The sequence below is a fragment of the Microcebus murinus genome, chromosome 1 (genome assembly GCF_040939455.1).
Source record: "Microcebus murinus isolate Inina chromosome 1, M.murinus_Inina_mat1.0, whole genome shotgun sequence".
NCBI classification, from domain to species: domain Eukaryota; kingdom Metazoa; phylum Chordata; class Mammalia; order Primates; family Cheirogaleidae; genus Microcebus; species Microcebus murinus.
Window position 1 is genome coordinate 5,847,971 of NC_134104.1, and position 17,011 is coordinate 5,864,981.

A 17,011-nucleotide genomic window follows, 5' to 3' on the forward strand; every position below is an offset into this window, starting at 1 on the left:
AGTTTGGGGCTATTATAAGTAGCTCTGCTAGTAACATACTTGCACGTATGTGTCTTTTGGCAAACATGTGTATGCAGCTCTGTCATGTCCATACCTGAGAAGTGGACTGTGAGGTCGCAGAGTATGCACTTGCTCAGCTTTGGTAAGGGACTGCCCACCAGCTTTCCACATTGTCTGTCATGGACTAGGATCCCATGAAAAAATTGGAACCCAGGCCGGGTGCGGTGGCTCATGCCTGTAATCCTAGCTCTCTGGGAGGCCGAGGCGGGCGGATTGCTCAAGGTCAGGAGTTCAAAACCAGCCTGAGCAAGAGCGAGACCCCGTCTCTACTATAAATAGAAAGAAATTAATTGGCCAACTGATATGTATATAAAAAATTAGCCGGGCATGGTGGCGCAGGCCTGTAGTCCCAGCTACTCGGGAGGCTGAGGCAGCAGGATCGCTCGAGCCCAGGAGTTTGAGGTTGCTGTGAGCTAGGCTGACGCCACGGCACTCACTCTAGCCTGGGCAACAAAGCGAGACTCTGTCTCAAAAAAAAAAAAAAAAAAATTGGAACCCATGAATTTGTACTGATATAAGCAAGCAAACCAACCAACCAGTGGGAGAGAAGTGAAGCCCTTCCTTAGAGTACATGGCATACAAGTGCAGAAGAAATGACACAAGTGTGCACATGCACACATACATGAGCACACTCATAAGGCAAATGTGGTACAATGTTTAACGGTTGGAGAACTGGGTTAAAGGGTACATAGGGGTTCTTTTTGCTATTTTTTTTTTTTTTTTTTGGTGACAGAGTCTCACTGGCTAGAGTGCCATGGCATCAGCCTAGCTCACAGCAACCTCAAACTCCTGGGTTCAAGCAATCCTCCTGCCTCAGCCTCCTGAGTAGCTGGGACTACAGGCATGCGCCACCACGCCCGGCTAATTTTTTCTATATATGTTTAGTTGGCCAATTAATTTCTTTTCTATTTTTAGTAGAGATGGGGTCTCGCTCTTGCTCAGGCTGGTTTCAAACTCCTGGCCTATCTTGAGCGATCCTCCAGCCTCGGCCTCCCAGAGTTCTAGGAGCCACCGCGTGAGCCACCGCGCCTGGCCTTTTCTTTGCTATTCTTGAACTAACTTTTCTGCAAGTTTAAAATTATTTCAAAATTAAAATTAAAAAGTATGATGATTATAACTTTAAGAGAAAGTAGAGACTTTGTGATGTAGACCAAACCACAAAGGTTTTTCAGAAAAAGAGCAGTCACTTTGCGTAGAATGATGTATGCCCTTTCTCCTGTTATGTGAGGTTTGTCTGCCAAGTGAATACATCTCAGATGAAAAAACAGAACATAACCAGAACTCCAGAAGCCCCGTTCAACCCCACCCCCATCCCAAGGGTAACCACTATCCTGCTCCATTCTCATCCTCCCATTCCTGAGCCTGCTCCTTCTCCTTGTTCCCCACCTCGTTATACTGCCACTCCTGCTCCCTGCCTGCCCCATGCCCCAGGAACTGGCGGTGGGGCAAGCTCAGTACCAGCTGAGGCTCAGGATCAGATGAATACATCTACTTTAGGTCTGTTTTAGGCTGTGACATAACGTCCCAAATAGTGTGTTAAAGTGGCTACACCGAAGTGGCTGCATTGCTGGATAAATGGAGTGTTTTGTACTTGGTAGCAGGATGATGAAACCTCTAGAGGTATCAGGTGGGACAGAGTGTCCAGGAGGCTACACAATGCCAAGAGCCTGGTGTGGTGGCATGAGCGTGCAGTCTCAGCTATTTGGGAGGCTGAGGTTGGGGGATTGCTTGAGGCCAGGAGTTCCAGGCCGCAGCGTGTACTTGTGAATAGCCACCACACTCCAAGCTGGGCAATATGGACAGACCCCATCCAAAGGAGAAGGGTGAGGAAGGAGAGGAGGAGGAGGAGCTGGAACCCAAACTCCAGGAGAATGGCCAAAAAAAGAGCTTCTGCCTCCTGATGGAATCTTTGTTGGATGTGGGTAGGTAGAATACGCTACAGCCTTGGGTTTCTGTGGGGATTCAGGAGGCCCTGGAAACCTGTTTGGCTGGGAGATAATAGGTAGAATATGTAGCTCCTGCTTTGTGTGACTGTCAAAGTCTACATCTGGGTTCCTTGCTGTTGAACAAAGTTTATAGTTACCTGTCAATCCAGCCCGATCTTGTTGAGACAACCAGGCAAAATTGTAAGAGTGAGGATAATTCAAAGTAGTGGGCTGGTCATTACTCTTTGTTATAAAGATAAGATAGAAAGATGAAGAATTTAGGCTGGGTGTGGTGGCTCACGCCTGTAATCCTAGCACTCTGGGAGGCTGAGGCAGGAGAATCACCTGAGCCCAGGAGTTTGAGGTTGCTGTGAGCTAGGCTGACATTACAGCACTCTAGCCCAGGTAACAGAGTGAGACTCTGTCTCAAAAAAAAAAAAAAAAAAAAAGATAGAAAGGTGAAGAATATATATATACATATATACACACATATATTTTTGTTTTGAGACAGGGTCTTGCTCTGTTGCTCAAGATAGAGTACAGTGACGTGATCATAGGTCAGTGCAACCTCACACTCCTGGACTCAAGTGATCCTCTTGCCTCAGCCTCCCAAGTAGCTCAGAGTATAGGGACATGCCACTCCACCTGGCAAATTTTCTTATTTTTTGTAGAGATGGGGGTCTTATTCTCTCGCTCTTTTTTTTTTTTTTTTGAGACAGAGTCTCACTCTGTTGCCCCAGCTAGAGTGCCATGGAATCAGCCTAGCTCACAGCAACCTCAAACTCCTGGGCTCAAGCGATCCTCCTGTCTCAGCCTCCCGAGTAGCTGGGACTACAGGCATACATCACCATGCCTGGCTAATTTTTTCTATGTTTGGTAGAGACGGGGTCTTGCTCTTGCTCAGGCTGTTCTCGAACTCCTGAGGTCAAACGATCATCCCACCTGGCCTCCCAGAGTGCTAGGATTACAGGCATGAGCCACCATGCTTGGTCAGGGGGGTCTCATTCTTGCTCAGGCTGGTCTTGAACTCCTGGCCTCAAGCAATCCTCCCACTTTGGCCTCCCAGAGTGCTAGGATTACAGGCATGAGACACCTGCCCAGCTGAAGAATTTATGCTATAGTAATTCCAAAGTTACCAATTAGAAAGCATTAGCCAGGTGGGACCATGATCTGGGTCAAGATAAGTCTCTCTATATTATATATCTTTTCAGCATGAAATTGAGCTTCTGAATTGTTTCTTCACTGTGAAGAATATGTTCTGTTATGGCCTACTTTCTGAAAAGGCTTTAGAATGAAATTCTGTGGAATATGTAACCTTTGCAAGGTTACATTTTGGCAAAGCTTGCCTTGTAGGTTTGTTGTAGGAAATTATATCATTTAGTTGTTGTCATGGAAAATTAATCCACCTAAAAATTATAAATGAACATACCCATTTTGTGATAATCTTCACTACCTATGATTACATGAATTATGTTTTGTTAACTCCTCTGGTTAAGTAACATGCGTACACTGGCGGTCAATATGTTGGTCTCTGTTGTCTTAAAGGCCTGTTGGAAACACACTACTAGCCCATGTCCAACCAAACACAAAGCGTGGTTCTTCCAGAGGACAGGTTGGATTCTATGGGGAGAGAAATTCCTCAATTCTTTGGCTCTCATGTAGCTGGAGACCTGTGCGGGACATAGGAGTTCCAGAAGCCCTAGACTTGACAGGGACGGGCTTCTCCAAGGCTTGGGTGCACACTCCAGCTATTGGAACCTTGCGCCCCCTGCTCTGCTTCACCACTTCTTAGTTGGTTTGGTCTTAGTCTCTGGAGACTTCTCGGCCTGAACAAGTAATTCCCCATGCTACAGAGCTTAGATCACTCGGGGATGGGCTCAGGGCTAATAAAGCACCCCTTGTAGCCAATGTCTTCCATGCATGTACTTTCCTTGCTGGCCTTGAGGGAGGTAATAGCTGGTTGACAAGATTTGAGATTCTGGATTCTCAAGTCAAAAATCATCTTAATCTCCTTTCATTACAAATATTCACATCTTATACATTTAGTGGCTTTAATTTTTTTATTTTTTTTTAGAGACAGGGTCTTGCTTTGTCACTGAGGTTGGAGTGCAGTGGCATGCTCATAGCTCACATCAGGCTTGAACTCCTCCTGCCTTAGCCTCCTTAGTAGTTGGGACTACAGGTATGTGCTACCACACCTAGATATATATATCTATATATATAATTTTTTTTTTTAAAAGAGACAGGGTCTCCCTGTGTTGCCTAGGCTGCTCTTGAACTCCTGGCCTCAATGATATTCCTGCCTCAACCTCCCAAAGCATTGGGATTACAGATGTGAGCCACCATGTCCAGGCCTAATTTTTAAATATTAAGATAGTTCTGTGTTAGACTGTGGGTTGCTTTATCCTGCTTTAGGCCAGACTTGCCCATAAGTGAAAAAGAGAGAGCAAGAAGCTTTCTCCATGTTGCAAAGGGGAGAGTAATTACTGCAAATAGGTGTCAAATGTCATCACCAGACTTTGCGCATCCTTGCCTTAGGCACCTGCTTGCATTTACCTGATGCATAATTCAGACAGCCACAGTGGGAACATCTCCCCATGGGGTGAACCAGTGACCTTTGAGCTCCCCCATCTTCCCCACTTAGAATTTCTCTCCATTCTTGTGTTACTCTTTGGATGTCCTCTTGGGCCTGCTGGGATCTTCTCCTCCATGAATGTGGGTCCAAAGGTTCACCTGTGGGCAGGTGAGGCCAGTTTTATTTGTCTCCACATCTTTGGGACCAGTGAGACCCTGAAGAAACCATAGGGTGCTAAGCCTGCTTGAGGGAGGAGAGGCTGGGAGGCCGGGGGTGTGTGTTCTCTTCTGGTGGGGGTCAGGTCTGTCATAGAGCCTGATGACAGTGGGGGGAAGCGGGTTGGCCACAGAGGGCACAGGGCACCATTTGGCCAGGAAGCTAGCAGATGCCGTACGAAGTCCCCCGGGGAAATGCATCGCAGGGTGCCCATCCCTATAGCTCTGGGATCCGGGATTCCCTAGAGCAGCCTCCACTGCTGCTCCTAAAAATGTTCTCTTCCCACCTGCCCTTCCTCTCTCAAGATGCTGACTCCCCGCCGATGCCTTTGAGAGGAGCCACAAGGCCCTTATCCCATGGGCCACCATACGGTCTGGGTCTCCAGGTATGTTACGGGGCCAAAAGGTTTTTGTGGATTGTCTTTGGATCTAACTGCCACTCGGCCAAAAGATTGATGAGTGAATGTTGAGAGCATAACTATCTCATATTTGATGGACTGTCTGGTTGAGCAATTTTTCATTAAACATCCAATAAATATTTATCGCATGCCTACTGTACGTATGTATGTCAGGCTTCATAATAGGTCCACATAACAGGTTCATAATAGGTTTTGATAGCAGTATCAAAACATGTAAATCTCTGCCTTCCTTCATAAAATGGGAGGAGATAGACAATAAACAAAATAAATGGGCAAGTTTCACAGTAGATTGTAAGGTCAAAAGTGCAATGGAAGAAAATAAAGTAGGAGAAAAAAAGGGAAATGAAGTTTCAGAGTGAGGGTAAGTTTTAATTTTATTTAGGGTAGTTACAGAAGGCACCACTGAAAATGTGACATTTGAGCCAATACTTGAAGGAGCTACAAAGTTTTTCTAGGGGAGAAGCATCCTTGCAGAAGGAACAGCAAGTACAAATGCCCCGAGGCAGCAGTATGCTGGTGTGTCTGGGGAACATGGCTGGAGCAGAGCGTGAGAAGGGGAGAACAGGAAGACAAGGGGTTAGAAAAGCTAGAGGGGCCAGATCATGTGGGGACTTGGGCTCTCCTCTGGGTCAGATGGGAGCCATTGGAAGATTTCGAGGGAGGGACAGATCTGACTTCGGGTTTTTTTTTTTTGTTGTTTTTTTTTTTTGTTTTGTATCATTCGGGTTTTTTTTTGAGACAGAGTGTCACTCTGTTGCCCGGACTAGAGTGCCATGGCATCAGCCTAGCTCACAGCAACCTCAAACTCCTGGGCTCAAGCGATCCTTCTGCCTCAGCCTCCCAGGTAGCTGGGACTACAGGCATGCGCCACCATGCCCGGCTAACTCTTTGCATATATTTTTAGTTGGCCAATTCATTTCTTTCTATTTTTTAGTAGAGATGGGGGGGTCTCACTCTTGCTCAGCCTGGTTTCGGACTCCTGACCTTGAGCGATCCACCCACCTCGGCCTCCCAGAGTGCTAGGATTACAGGCATGAGCCACCACACCTGGCCCTGACTTCGGTTTTAACAGGATACCTCCAGCTGCCTGTTGAGAAGGGATGATAACATGATGAAGGTAAAAGCAGGAAATATTTAGGAGCTGGTTATTGTTATCCAGATGAGGAGGGCTTAGATTCTAAATATAATTTGAAGGTAAGCTCTTTAGATAGTTTACTGACAGTCTGCATGTGTGATATAAAAGAAATGACTCTAAGCTTTTTCAAAAGAGATTAACAAGGGCCTGAGTGACTCAGTGACTCAGGAAAGGTTTTGTGAAGGAGGTAGTTTAGGATCCTTTCAAGCTAGAGGACAAGATAAGAGAACTGGAAAGAGGGTGTTCTGGACAGCCGCAGGCGTTGGAGAGCTTAGGTGTCACTTAAGAAGAGCTTTAGTATCTATTACATTTCTGGAAGAAAACAGAACGCATAATTAGTTGGAATAATCAAGGAGAGTTAATGACGGTACAATTTATAAGGGTGTGGGCAGAGTTAAAATAAATCAGCAGGGAATGGTGAAGTACCCTGGGCCCCCTCCAATCCTTCTCATCTTTTTTTTGGAGACAGAGTCTCACTCTGTTGCCCAGGCTAGAGTGAGTGCCATGGCGTCAGCCTAGCTCACAGCAACCTCAACTCCTGGGCTCAGGTGGTTCTTCTGCCTCAGCCTCCCGAGTAGCTGGGACAACAGGCATGTGCCACCATGCCCTGCTAATTTTTTCTATATATATTAGTTGGCCAATTAATTTCTTTTTATTTATAGTAGAGACGGGGTCTTGCTCAGGCTGGTTTTGAACCCCTGACCTTGAGCAATCCACCCACCTTGGCCTCCCAGAGTGCTAGGATTACAGGCGTGAGCCACTGTGCCCGGCTCAATCCTTCTTATCTGACTGGAAGAGAAACCCAAGTCCTTAAGGGCAGGGCGACAGGGTAAAACCCAGAGAGGGTTGCTAGATGGAGAGAGGTTATCCCACACGAACAGCAGCCACCACCAAGCTGTGGCTTGGCAGAAAGGGAGCTGGACAACGCAAACCCCAGCCTCACTCTTCTCCCACCCTCCAGTTCCTGCTGGGGCCTCCCACTACATGCGTCCTATCAGAAACGCAAGGGCAATGTGCACAGTCAGCTTTCCTAGGCGTGGAGCAGGGTGGAGAGCAGAATGTCCCACACAGCTTTAAAAGCAAAGCCAGGCAGTTTGGGTTTGAGATGACAGGGAATGAGAATGGCCTGGATGGAGAAGTAATATGCTAGGTTGTACTTAAAGAAATTCAACAGTAGTGGTAGGATTAATTACGGGTGGAGTCAGGTGGACCTTTAAGGAGGCTCTTTGATGACTGAGGTCCTGAAGTAACTGGGAATGGAAAGAAAAAGAATCATTTTTATCTAATGGCATCATGTTGAGAGCCGGGCATTCTTCAAAGAGCTTTACAGGCATTCTCTCTGGAAATGCTCAAAACAACTTGTATATGAGTTGCTCTAGGTTATCTCATGAACATTAAATAGTACATATAAATGGTTTAGCACAGTGTCTAGGTTATGAAAACACCCAGTAAAATGTTATCTATTAGCTGTCACCCTCAATTTAAAGATTAAACAAACGATCAAAAAGCTACTGAGCAGAGAGGTTGCCCAACTCCAGTGTCCAAACACAGACACATTCTGATAGCAGCTCCTACGTCCCCAGAGTCTTGTCCAACCACATCGTGTTTTCTCTAATGCCGTGAGAAACATTTCCAAGTTAAGAACTGGTAAGATTGGAGACAGACAAGGGCCAATGCCTGCAAGCGGGGAGCAAACGGGGACAAGCCGATGACGAGGGAGAGGCAGAAGCTGCAGAGGGAAGAGATAAATGTGGAAACAGTTTGTGGAGGGAGGCAGGGAGAGGTAGCACTGAAGGGACAGCTGGCTGGGACAGACTTAAGGGGGAAAAAAAGGTCCTGTGGGAAAGACACCGTCACCAGTAGACTGAGGAGGGGCCTGAGGAATTAGATGCAAGATCTACTAGTGGCTGAGAGCTTATCAAAAGATCAGATATCTCCCCATCTCTACCAAAAATAGAAAGAAATTAATTGACCAACTAAAAATATATATACAAAAAATTAGCCGGGCATGGTGGCACATGCCTGTAGTCCCAGCTACTCGGGAGGCTGAGGCAGTAGGATCGCTGAGCCCCGGAGATTGAGGTTGCTGTGAGCCAGGCTGACGCCACGGCACTCACTCTAGCCTGGGCAACAAAGTGAGACTCTGTCTCAAAAAACAAACAAACAAACAAACAAAAAACAAAACCTTTAATATAATCACAGACATCAGTTAAAGAGAAAAAAAAAAAAAAAGATCAGATATCTTCATTCATGTTTTCTTTCAAAGTTCTCAAAAAATCTCTCAAGATGTTAACTCTATTTCTACAGAATTTGTCCAACAGAAGCCCAGGAGCCAGTGTTTATCATGGGGTACCTGCCTTAGGGAACACCGTCAATGCATTTTTTTGTTCAATGAATGAAATGATCCCAGTTTTTATGGCCGCTTAATTTCAACTCCATGTACTGATTCAGTTTGTGGAGGTCCAACATCGCCCACTTTGTGCCTGCTGAATGAACCTAAATTCAGTTAACATAAATTTCAATTAATGTTAGTCTTTGAATTATGTTATCTAATTTTCTTTGTACCATCTCCACTGCTCACAGATTTCCTTATGTTTTCAGTCTTTCAAAATTGACCCTAACCTACTTTTTCCCTCCCTCCCCCACCCTTATCTACTCTTTAATCTTATACATTTTTGACCACAATCTTACGGTTGACTTGTTGGAACCAGACTTGTTTGCTGACACTTTCCAGATATGCTTTTCACATTTAATGCTTTTAGGCCTTCTAAGTGGTGACCTGGAAGTTTCCACTGAATTCTTTTTCTCTTTTTAAAAAAGGCTTTCCATTCTTAGGTAAATTCTTAAACTTTTAAAGCCTTAGTTTTGTCATTCTTAAAATGAGAATAACAGAATCTCAGAGTTGCCTGTGATAGATGAGGTCATGCATGTACTTTTTTTTTTTTTCTGAGACAGAGTCTCACTTTGTGAGTGCCATGGTGTCAGCCTAGCTCACAGCAACCTCAATCTCCTGGGCTCAAGCAATCCTCCTGCCTCAGCCTCCTGAGGAGCTGGGACTACAGGCATGTGCCACTATGCCCAGCTAATTTTTTCTATATATATTAGTTGGCCAATTAATTTCTTTCTTTTTTTTTTTTTTTTTAAGGCTAGTCAAGTGCAGTAGTGAGGAGGGGGGAAAGTAGTAGAACAAGGAGTTCAATCTGTAACTGACTGTGAACAATCACGTGAGATAACTCACTACCTTCGGACCAGCCAATTTCTTTCTATTTATAGTAGAGATGGGGTCTCGCTCTTGCTCAGTCTGGTGTTGACCTCGAGCGATCCTCCTGCCTTGGCCTTCCAGAGTGCTAGGATTACAAGCATAAGCCACTGTGCCTGGACATGCATGTACTTTTTTTTTTTTTTTGAGGCAGAGTCTCACTTTGTTGCCCAGGCTAGAGTGAGTGCCGTAGTGTCAGCCTAGCTCACAGCAACCTCAATCTCCTGGGCTCAAGCGATCCTCCTGCCTCAGCCTGCCGAGTAGCTGGGACTGCAGCATGTGCCACCATGCCCGGCTAATATTTTTGTATATATATTTTTAGTTGGTCAATTAATTTCTTTCTATTTTTAGTAGAGACAGGGTCTCGCTGAGGCTGGTTTTGAACTCCCAGCCTCGAGCAATCTGCCTGCCTCCGCCTCCTAGAGTGCTAGGATTACAGGCGTGAGCCACCACGCCTGGCTGCATGTACTTTTTTTTTTTTTTGAGACAGAGTCTCGCTTTGTTGCCTAAGCTAGAGTGAGTGCCATGGAGTCAGCCTAGCTCACAGCAACCTCAATCTCCTGGCTCAAGCAATCCTTCTGCCTCAGCCTCCCGAGTAGCTGGGACTACAGGCATGCGCCACCATGCCCAGCTAATTTTTTTTATATATATATATATATATTAGTTGGCCAATTAATTTCTTTCTATTTTTATAGTAGAGACGGGGTCTCGCTCTTGTTCAGGCTGGTTTCGAACTCCTGACCTCGAGCAATCCGCCCGCCTCGGCCTCCCAGAGAGCTAGGATTACAGGCGTGAGCCACCACGCCCGGCCTGCATGTACTTTTAAATGGCAGCTCTCTAATGCACTAGCTGCGTTATCTTGTGTAAGTCTCCTACTTTTCAGGCCTTGTTTTCTTTCCTTGTAAAATGTAGTGAAAGGATAAAGAACTTTGCAGTACTTATGGTCAGTCTAAGGAAGTACTGTGTTTGCAGTCTGACTGCCACTTATTAGCAATGTGCCCTTGCGCTGTACTCTTTGGGCCTCAGCTTTACTCATTGGGAAGTGAGCATATTGATGGTACCTAAAAGCAAGGGATTGCTTGCCAGGGGTTGGGACGTCATAATGCCCTTGAAGATGCAAGTCTATAGTGGAGAGGGGTGACAACACTATAGCTTACTGTCACCAGCTGTTAAGATTTTCCAACCCTTGCTTACCATATAGTTTTTCCTGTGGTGAAACACAAGTTATTTCAATGTACTCAAAAGCAAACTTCACTGTGTACATTTGGAATGGCCTGGATTCAACTGTGTAAGGGATACATACATGATTCTTATTTTGTTTGGCAACCAGTTCTGGCTGGTACCATGTTTCCCCAAAAATAAGCCCTAGCAGGATTTCTAAGCATTTGTGCAATAGAAGCCCTACCCCAAAAATAAGACCTAGTGATGGGCGTAGCTACGCAGTGTATCTGTACAATCCATGCATTTCATCATGGAGTGGTAAAGAAGACGAGCAGCCCTTGTCATCTGCCCCATGAGAGCTCTATTGCTCAACATGAGAGATTGGGACCAATAGTTCTAAAGGAAATAGAGTTGCAAGAAATTCAGGATGGAATTTGGGGTTTGGAGAGTTATGATGATGTTCCAGAGGAAGACGACTTAACTATATTTGAATAAATGTAGATTGTTGTACTGTACTTAAAAATAACACATCCCCTGAAAATAGGCCCTAGGGTGTCTTCTTGAGGAAAAATAAATATAAGACCTGTCTTATTTTTGGGGAAACATGGTACCTACAATTGAGTTGCTGCTGGATGGTACATTCCCCTTTCTTCTTTCTGGTAGGCATATCTGAGAGTCACATCTGGGTCTCTCATTTGGGAGTTGAATGGGGAAGATATTCTGCTTCATGTTAGAATTCTTTGTCTCTATTTAAAATATAGAAAGAATATCTGTCATGGATATCAGAGTAAATTGTAAAAAGACTACCAGGGCTCTTGCAAAGGAAAACTCATGTCATCATTTCTGATCTCTTATAATGGTTACCATGCTACCAGTACCAGATTTGTAACTTCAGACAATGAATAGTGCTTGGGATATAAATTCTTATATTTTTCGGGAGCTTTTTTTCTTTTTTACTTTATGATACTGTTACAAAATGAGGCTGGTCATGGTGGCTCAAGCCAGTAATCATAGCACTCTGGGAGGCTGAGGCGGGAGGACTGCTTGAGATCAGGCGCTCAAGACCAGCCTGGCAACAGCAAGACCTTGTCTTTACTAAAAATAGAAAAAATTAGCTGGGTGTCATGGCACACACCTGTAGTTCTAGCTACTCGGGAGAACAGACTGAGGCAGGAGGATCACTTGAACCTGAGGTTGCTGTGAGCTAGGCTGACAGCACAGTACTGGCAGTAGAGCAATGCTTTGTCTTGAAAAACCCAACCAACCAACCAAAATAAAATACACAACTGCCTTTTTTTGAGAGTTTAAATTCTCCCATCTTTATGTTTTTGTAATTTGGTGATATTACAGTATCCGATTGCTGCTCTACAAGAATATGTACATTATAACTTCAAATAATGTAGTTTTAAGCAATTATCCATCTTGACAATTTAGCTACAGCTGTATGCCCTGTCTCAGTGGGTGGTACAACCTTAACCTACTAAGGCCCAAATTTGAGATTTTTGTGACTGTTCCTTATTTCACCCCAACTTCATCTTGCTGATTTAATGTCCCACATATTTCTTCTTCTTTTTTTCTATATTTCCCCTTCAACACAAGATAGAGAGACCCATATATTTCTAAACTTGTCTCCTCCTCTTCATCCTTATAACCACTACCTTAAGTAGTGGTCTTCATTTCTTTTTTTTTTTTTTTTTTTTGAGACAGTCTCTCTTTGTTGCCTAGGCTAGAGTAAGTACCGTGGCATCAGCCTAGCTCACAGCAACCTCAAACTCCAGGCTCAAGCAATCCTTCTGCCTCAGCCTCCCAAGTAGCTGAGACTACAGGCATGCGCCACCATGCCTGGCTAATTTTTTCTATATTTATTAGTTGGCCAATTAATTTCTTTCTATTTATAGTAGAGATGGGTCTCTCTCTTGCTCAGGCTGGTTTCAAACTCCTGACCTCGAGCAATCCTCCTGCCTCAGACTCCCAGAGAGCTAGGATTACAGGCGTAAGCCACCGTGCCTGGCCCCATCTTCATTTCTTTTCTGTTTCAGGGGTCTACTAAGTGACTTTCCTGCCTCCTGGTCTTAACCTTCTAAAATCCATCCTAATGTGAAAATGGATCCTTTCTGGCTTAAGATCCTTCAAATGCTCCCAGTGTCAACTTCTGACTTAATGGTCTCATTCTCTTCAGTCACTCCAAGTAGTCATACTAAATTGGAGTTTCTTAAACTTTTTAAATTATATTCATGTCTTGGCCCTTCGTTGTTCATGTGCTTGAAATTCCTTTCCACACACTGTAGTCTGGATTAGTCCAAACTTCTTTAATATTTTCCCCTTTCACAGGCAAGTTGATCTCCCTTTTATCTCTCCCTTAAATCTTGTCATTATTTGCTTACATCTGTTTTCCCTAGAAAACTCTTAAGCCTTTGATGGCAAAGCTGTGGCTTATTCCATCTTTTTATCATCACTTGATACTGTTTGTTTAATTAAATGTAAAAACAGGCTTACTGATGTAGTAGCCCAAGCTTTTGCTATTTGGTATAATAAAAGCCAGCTCGTATATGGTGCTTACTATATGCTAGGAACAAATACTAACTCATTAAATCCTTACAACCCTGTGATGTGGGCACAAATTTTTTTTTTTTTTTTTTTGAGACAGAATCCCCTACTCAAAAAGGGCTAGACTGCAGTGGCTTTCATCATAGTTCACAGCAGCCTTGTACTCCTGGGCTCAAGGGATCCTCCTGCCTCTGCTACCTGAGTGGTTGGGACTAGGAGCACGCACTGCCAGGCCAGGCTAATTTTCAAACTTTTTGTAGACATGGAGTCTCACAACGCTGCCCAGGCTGTGGGTACAAATACTATTACAATTTATAGGTGATGAAAATTGAGACCCAGGGGTTAAGTGACTTACGCAAGGTCACACATGACAGGACAAAGTCCAGGCAGTGAGTCTTGCCCCAGAGCCTTATATAAACCACTACATCCAACCTCTGTATGCCGCGGAGGTTACTACTATGATTACGAATTAATTAGGCTGTCAATGTGCACGCCATGCGGGCAGGGTATTTGCTCTGCTCACTGCTGTACTTTAGGGCTCCGAACAGGGCACACTGGAGGTGCTAAGGGAATGAATGCAGTAAGGTCAGAAGCCTAGCCAGGCAATTAAGGGGATTTTTTTTTTTGCTCGTGTCCACACCTCTAACTTGAAATCCTACTGTCTTCCATGAGAATCCTAATTACACGTGGTTCCAAGTAACCTGCTTTTCTGCTTTGGAAGGGCCTGCACTGCCTCTTTTCCTAACCAGCCCTCGACGAAGCCGGCTGGGCACGGCCAGCTCCGGGCCGTCCTCCCGGGCAGCACACCCGGGCGACACGCCGCGTTTTGGCTAACCCCTTCCCTCTAGGAGACCGCTGGGTTCTGGGGACTGCGGCTCCGTGTCACTTATTCACTCTTCTTCAGTGACGCCGAGTCTCAGTTACGACTGCCGCCAGCTCCGAGCCACCGAGGGTCGGTGCTGGCGGACCCCGGGCTCGGAGGGGCCCCGCGCCGCCCGCATTCCCCGTCCTGGGCCGGGAGGGCCGACCCGGGACGTTCCTCTCTGGGAGTCGCGCGGCGGGCAGATGCTCAGCGTTGAGTTTTTCGCGTCCTCGCAGCGAGTGATCTTTCGTGGGCAGCAAACACGCTGACCCCGGATGACCGTCCATCAAGTGTCTCTTCCCAGGGCCTGGAGCGGGCAACCTCGCCGCGCGTCCCGTGGCCCCCGCGGTTCCGCGTCGCGGCCCGGCGCCCACCCCCCACTCCGCCGCCGCGCCGCCGCCTCACAAAGGCCGGGGCCGCCTCACCGCGCGCAGGGATCCCGGGCCACGCGCGCTCCCCTCCCCCACTCGCCGCCGCAGCCCCGGGCCCAGGCCTTTGCCCCGCCGCCACATTCCGCGCCCTTAGACAGAGGAGAGGCGGCAGGAGCTCGCTTTCCTGAACGGGGTGCGACCGTCGGGCCTCGCGTTGCGCTGGGCGTCTTGCCCCCACGCCCCTCCGCGGAGGGATTACTTTCTCTCTCCCGCGGAAGGACTACTTCCTCCCCGCGGAGGCGTCGGGACCTGGCGGCGCGCACGGCATGGCGGCGGCGGCGCGCGCCTGAGGAGAGGGGACGCCGGCCCGGTCAGGCCTCGGCGCGGCCTACACGCTTCGCTCGCCCGCTCCCAGCTCCCGCCCCCAGCCATGGCGGAGCCCTCGTCCGCCCGACGCCCGGTGCCCCTCATCGAGTCGGGTAAGACGCGCGGCCGCGCCACCCCCACCCCGGCGTCCCCGGGGTCGCCGGCGCCTCGGCCCGTCCCCTCCGCACCCGGTCTTGACCCGACTCTCCCCGTCTTCCCGCAGAGCTGTACTTCCTCATCGCCCGGTACCTATCGGCGGGCCCGTGTCGGAGAGCGGCCCAGGTGAGTGCGGGCCCGGGGCGGCCGCGGCGGCCTCGCTTCCCCCCGCCGGGGGTCCGGGGCGGAGGGCGGGGACGCAGCGGGCGCGCCCCGAGCCCGACCCTCCGCTGACCGCGCGTCTCTCGGCTGCAGGTGCTGGTGCAGGAGCTGGAGCAGTACCAGGTCTGTCCCCGCGCGCCCTCCCCCGCGTCCCCCCGACCTTGCCCCGAGGGATGCAAGCCCGCGCCCCCACCCCCGCGCCGCAGCGGTGGTCACTCGTGTGCCTTTCGTGTCTTTCCAGCTGTTGCCGAAGAGGCTGGACTGGGAGGGCAACGAGCACAACAGGAGCTACGAGGAATTGGTGAGCATTGGACACGTTTCCTGCCCGCGTCCCCGTGCGCCCGCCCCCGGCCCCGACCCCGACCCCGACCCCGCGCGGGGACGCCGGCCCGGCCGCCGGAGGGCGGGAGCCGCGCCCGGGGGCGGCCTCCCCCCCTGGAGGGTTTGTTTTGTTTTTGAGGTGACCGGGTTTGTTTTGGCAGGAAACAGCCTGCGCGGGGCGGCGCGGGGCGGGGTGGGGGCGCCGCGCGCGGAGGTCCCCCGGCGGGGGTGGGTCTCCAGGTGCGGCCGCCTATGGGGTGTGTGGGGAGCGGCGGCCGGCCATTCCGCGAGGCGGTCTCATCGCCTCTTTCCCCACGGCCAGCTGTGTAACCCGAGCTCTGATTGGTCGCTTCTCTTCTGCCCCGCCCCGTTCTTTCGCCACTTGTTCCCTAGGAATAGAACCATTGGTCTCTGAAGGTGGAGAAATGTTCCTGCGTGTTCAGCCTTTATTTTTTCCCGTTTTTCCTCAGCTACATAATGAAAATCTTGCTGCTTTGTGATTATGCCATTCGAATGCTTTTGCTGCTCTGTGCAGCACAACATTTGTCGAAAATTTGCCTTAGAAAGTTGATTTATTTTGAAGAGTTTTGTCTTGGTGTATATAACTTAATACAGGCTTTAAATAGGCAGGTCTGGTTTTTTGGGCACTATTAACATGGATTTCACTTCTCTTTGTGAACCTGTTTAGTTGCTCTCACAATATATAATTCGGTTATATCCACAGTTATGTAAGTTGTAAGGATTCATTTGTCTTTACTGGAATAAAACATTGTACAGGAAAATGTTTTCACCAGTTTGCTTATCAGGACAAAGATTTTCTTTAGTTGCCAGGCCATATTCAGCATCTTGTATAAGGAAAACAGCTGGAAAAGAAAAGCTTCTGAGTGATGTCATGCCAAGGTTCTAAGACTTGTAGACAGAAGATGGTAGAATATTATTACCATTCTTTAAAAAGTGTAAACCAAGGAACTTGTCATCTATATCAACAGTTAAGTGTTAACACTTAAAGCCTAGTGAAAATAATAAGGAGTCTTAATATTTACCCTATTGGAGTTTGAAGTAAACAATTCAGAGTGATTATTTTCTGGCCAGACGTGGTGGGTCACGCTTGTAATCCCAGGACTCTGGGAGGCAAAGTTAGAAGTATTGCTTGAGGCCAGGAGTTGGAGATCAGCCTGGGGAACGTAGGGGGGAGATTCCTTTGCTACAAAAATAGGAAAACTGGCCAAGTGTAGTGGTGTGTACCTGTAGTCACAGCTACTTGGAAGGCAACGCTGGAGGCTTAAGGCTAAGCCCAGGAGTTCTAGCCTGTGGTGACTGGGTGACAGAGCGATACCCTGTCTCTAAGAATAAAGTAAGTATTTTCAGACCAGTGAATTCTGAAAATTTTGATGAAGTCAGAGTTTGTTTTCTTGAATGGGGTATTTTGACATTTTTTTTTTTTTGTTTTTTTTGTTTTGGAGACAGGGTCTCACTC

At 47.4% G+C, this 17,011-nt stretch overlaps 1 protein-coding gene across 2 annotated transcripts in view; it reads left to right on the forward strand.

Moving 5' to 3' along the window:
• The first annotated feature begins 14,836 nt into the window (after positions 1-14,836).
• The window catches only part of BRWD1 (bromodomain and WD repeat domain containing 1), a 127,561-nt gene continuing 125,386 nt past the window's right edge, over positions 14,837-17,011 (forward strand). For both annotated transcript variants that reach the window (XM_076000182.1, XM_076000184.1), the window contains exons 1-4: positions 14,837-15,008; positions 15,119-15,177; positions 15,307-15,336; positions 15,455-15,514. In XM_076000182.1, coding sequence (XP_075856297.1) covers positions 14,960-15,008; positions 15,119-15,177; positions 15,307-15,336; positions 15,455-15,514 — 198 coding nt within the window. In that variant the 5' untranslated portion in view covers positions 14,837-14,959. The remainder of the gene's footprint in view (positions 15,009-15,118; positions 15,178-15,306; positions 15,337-15,454; positions 15,515-17,011) is intronic.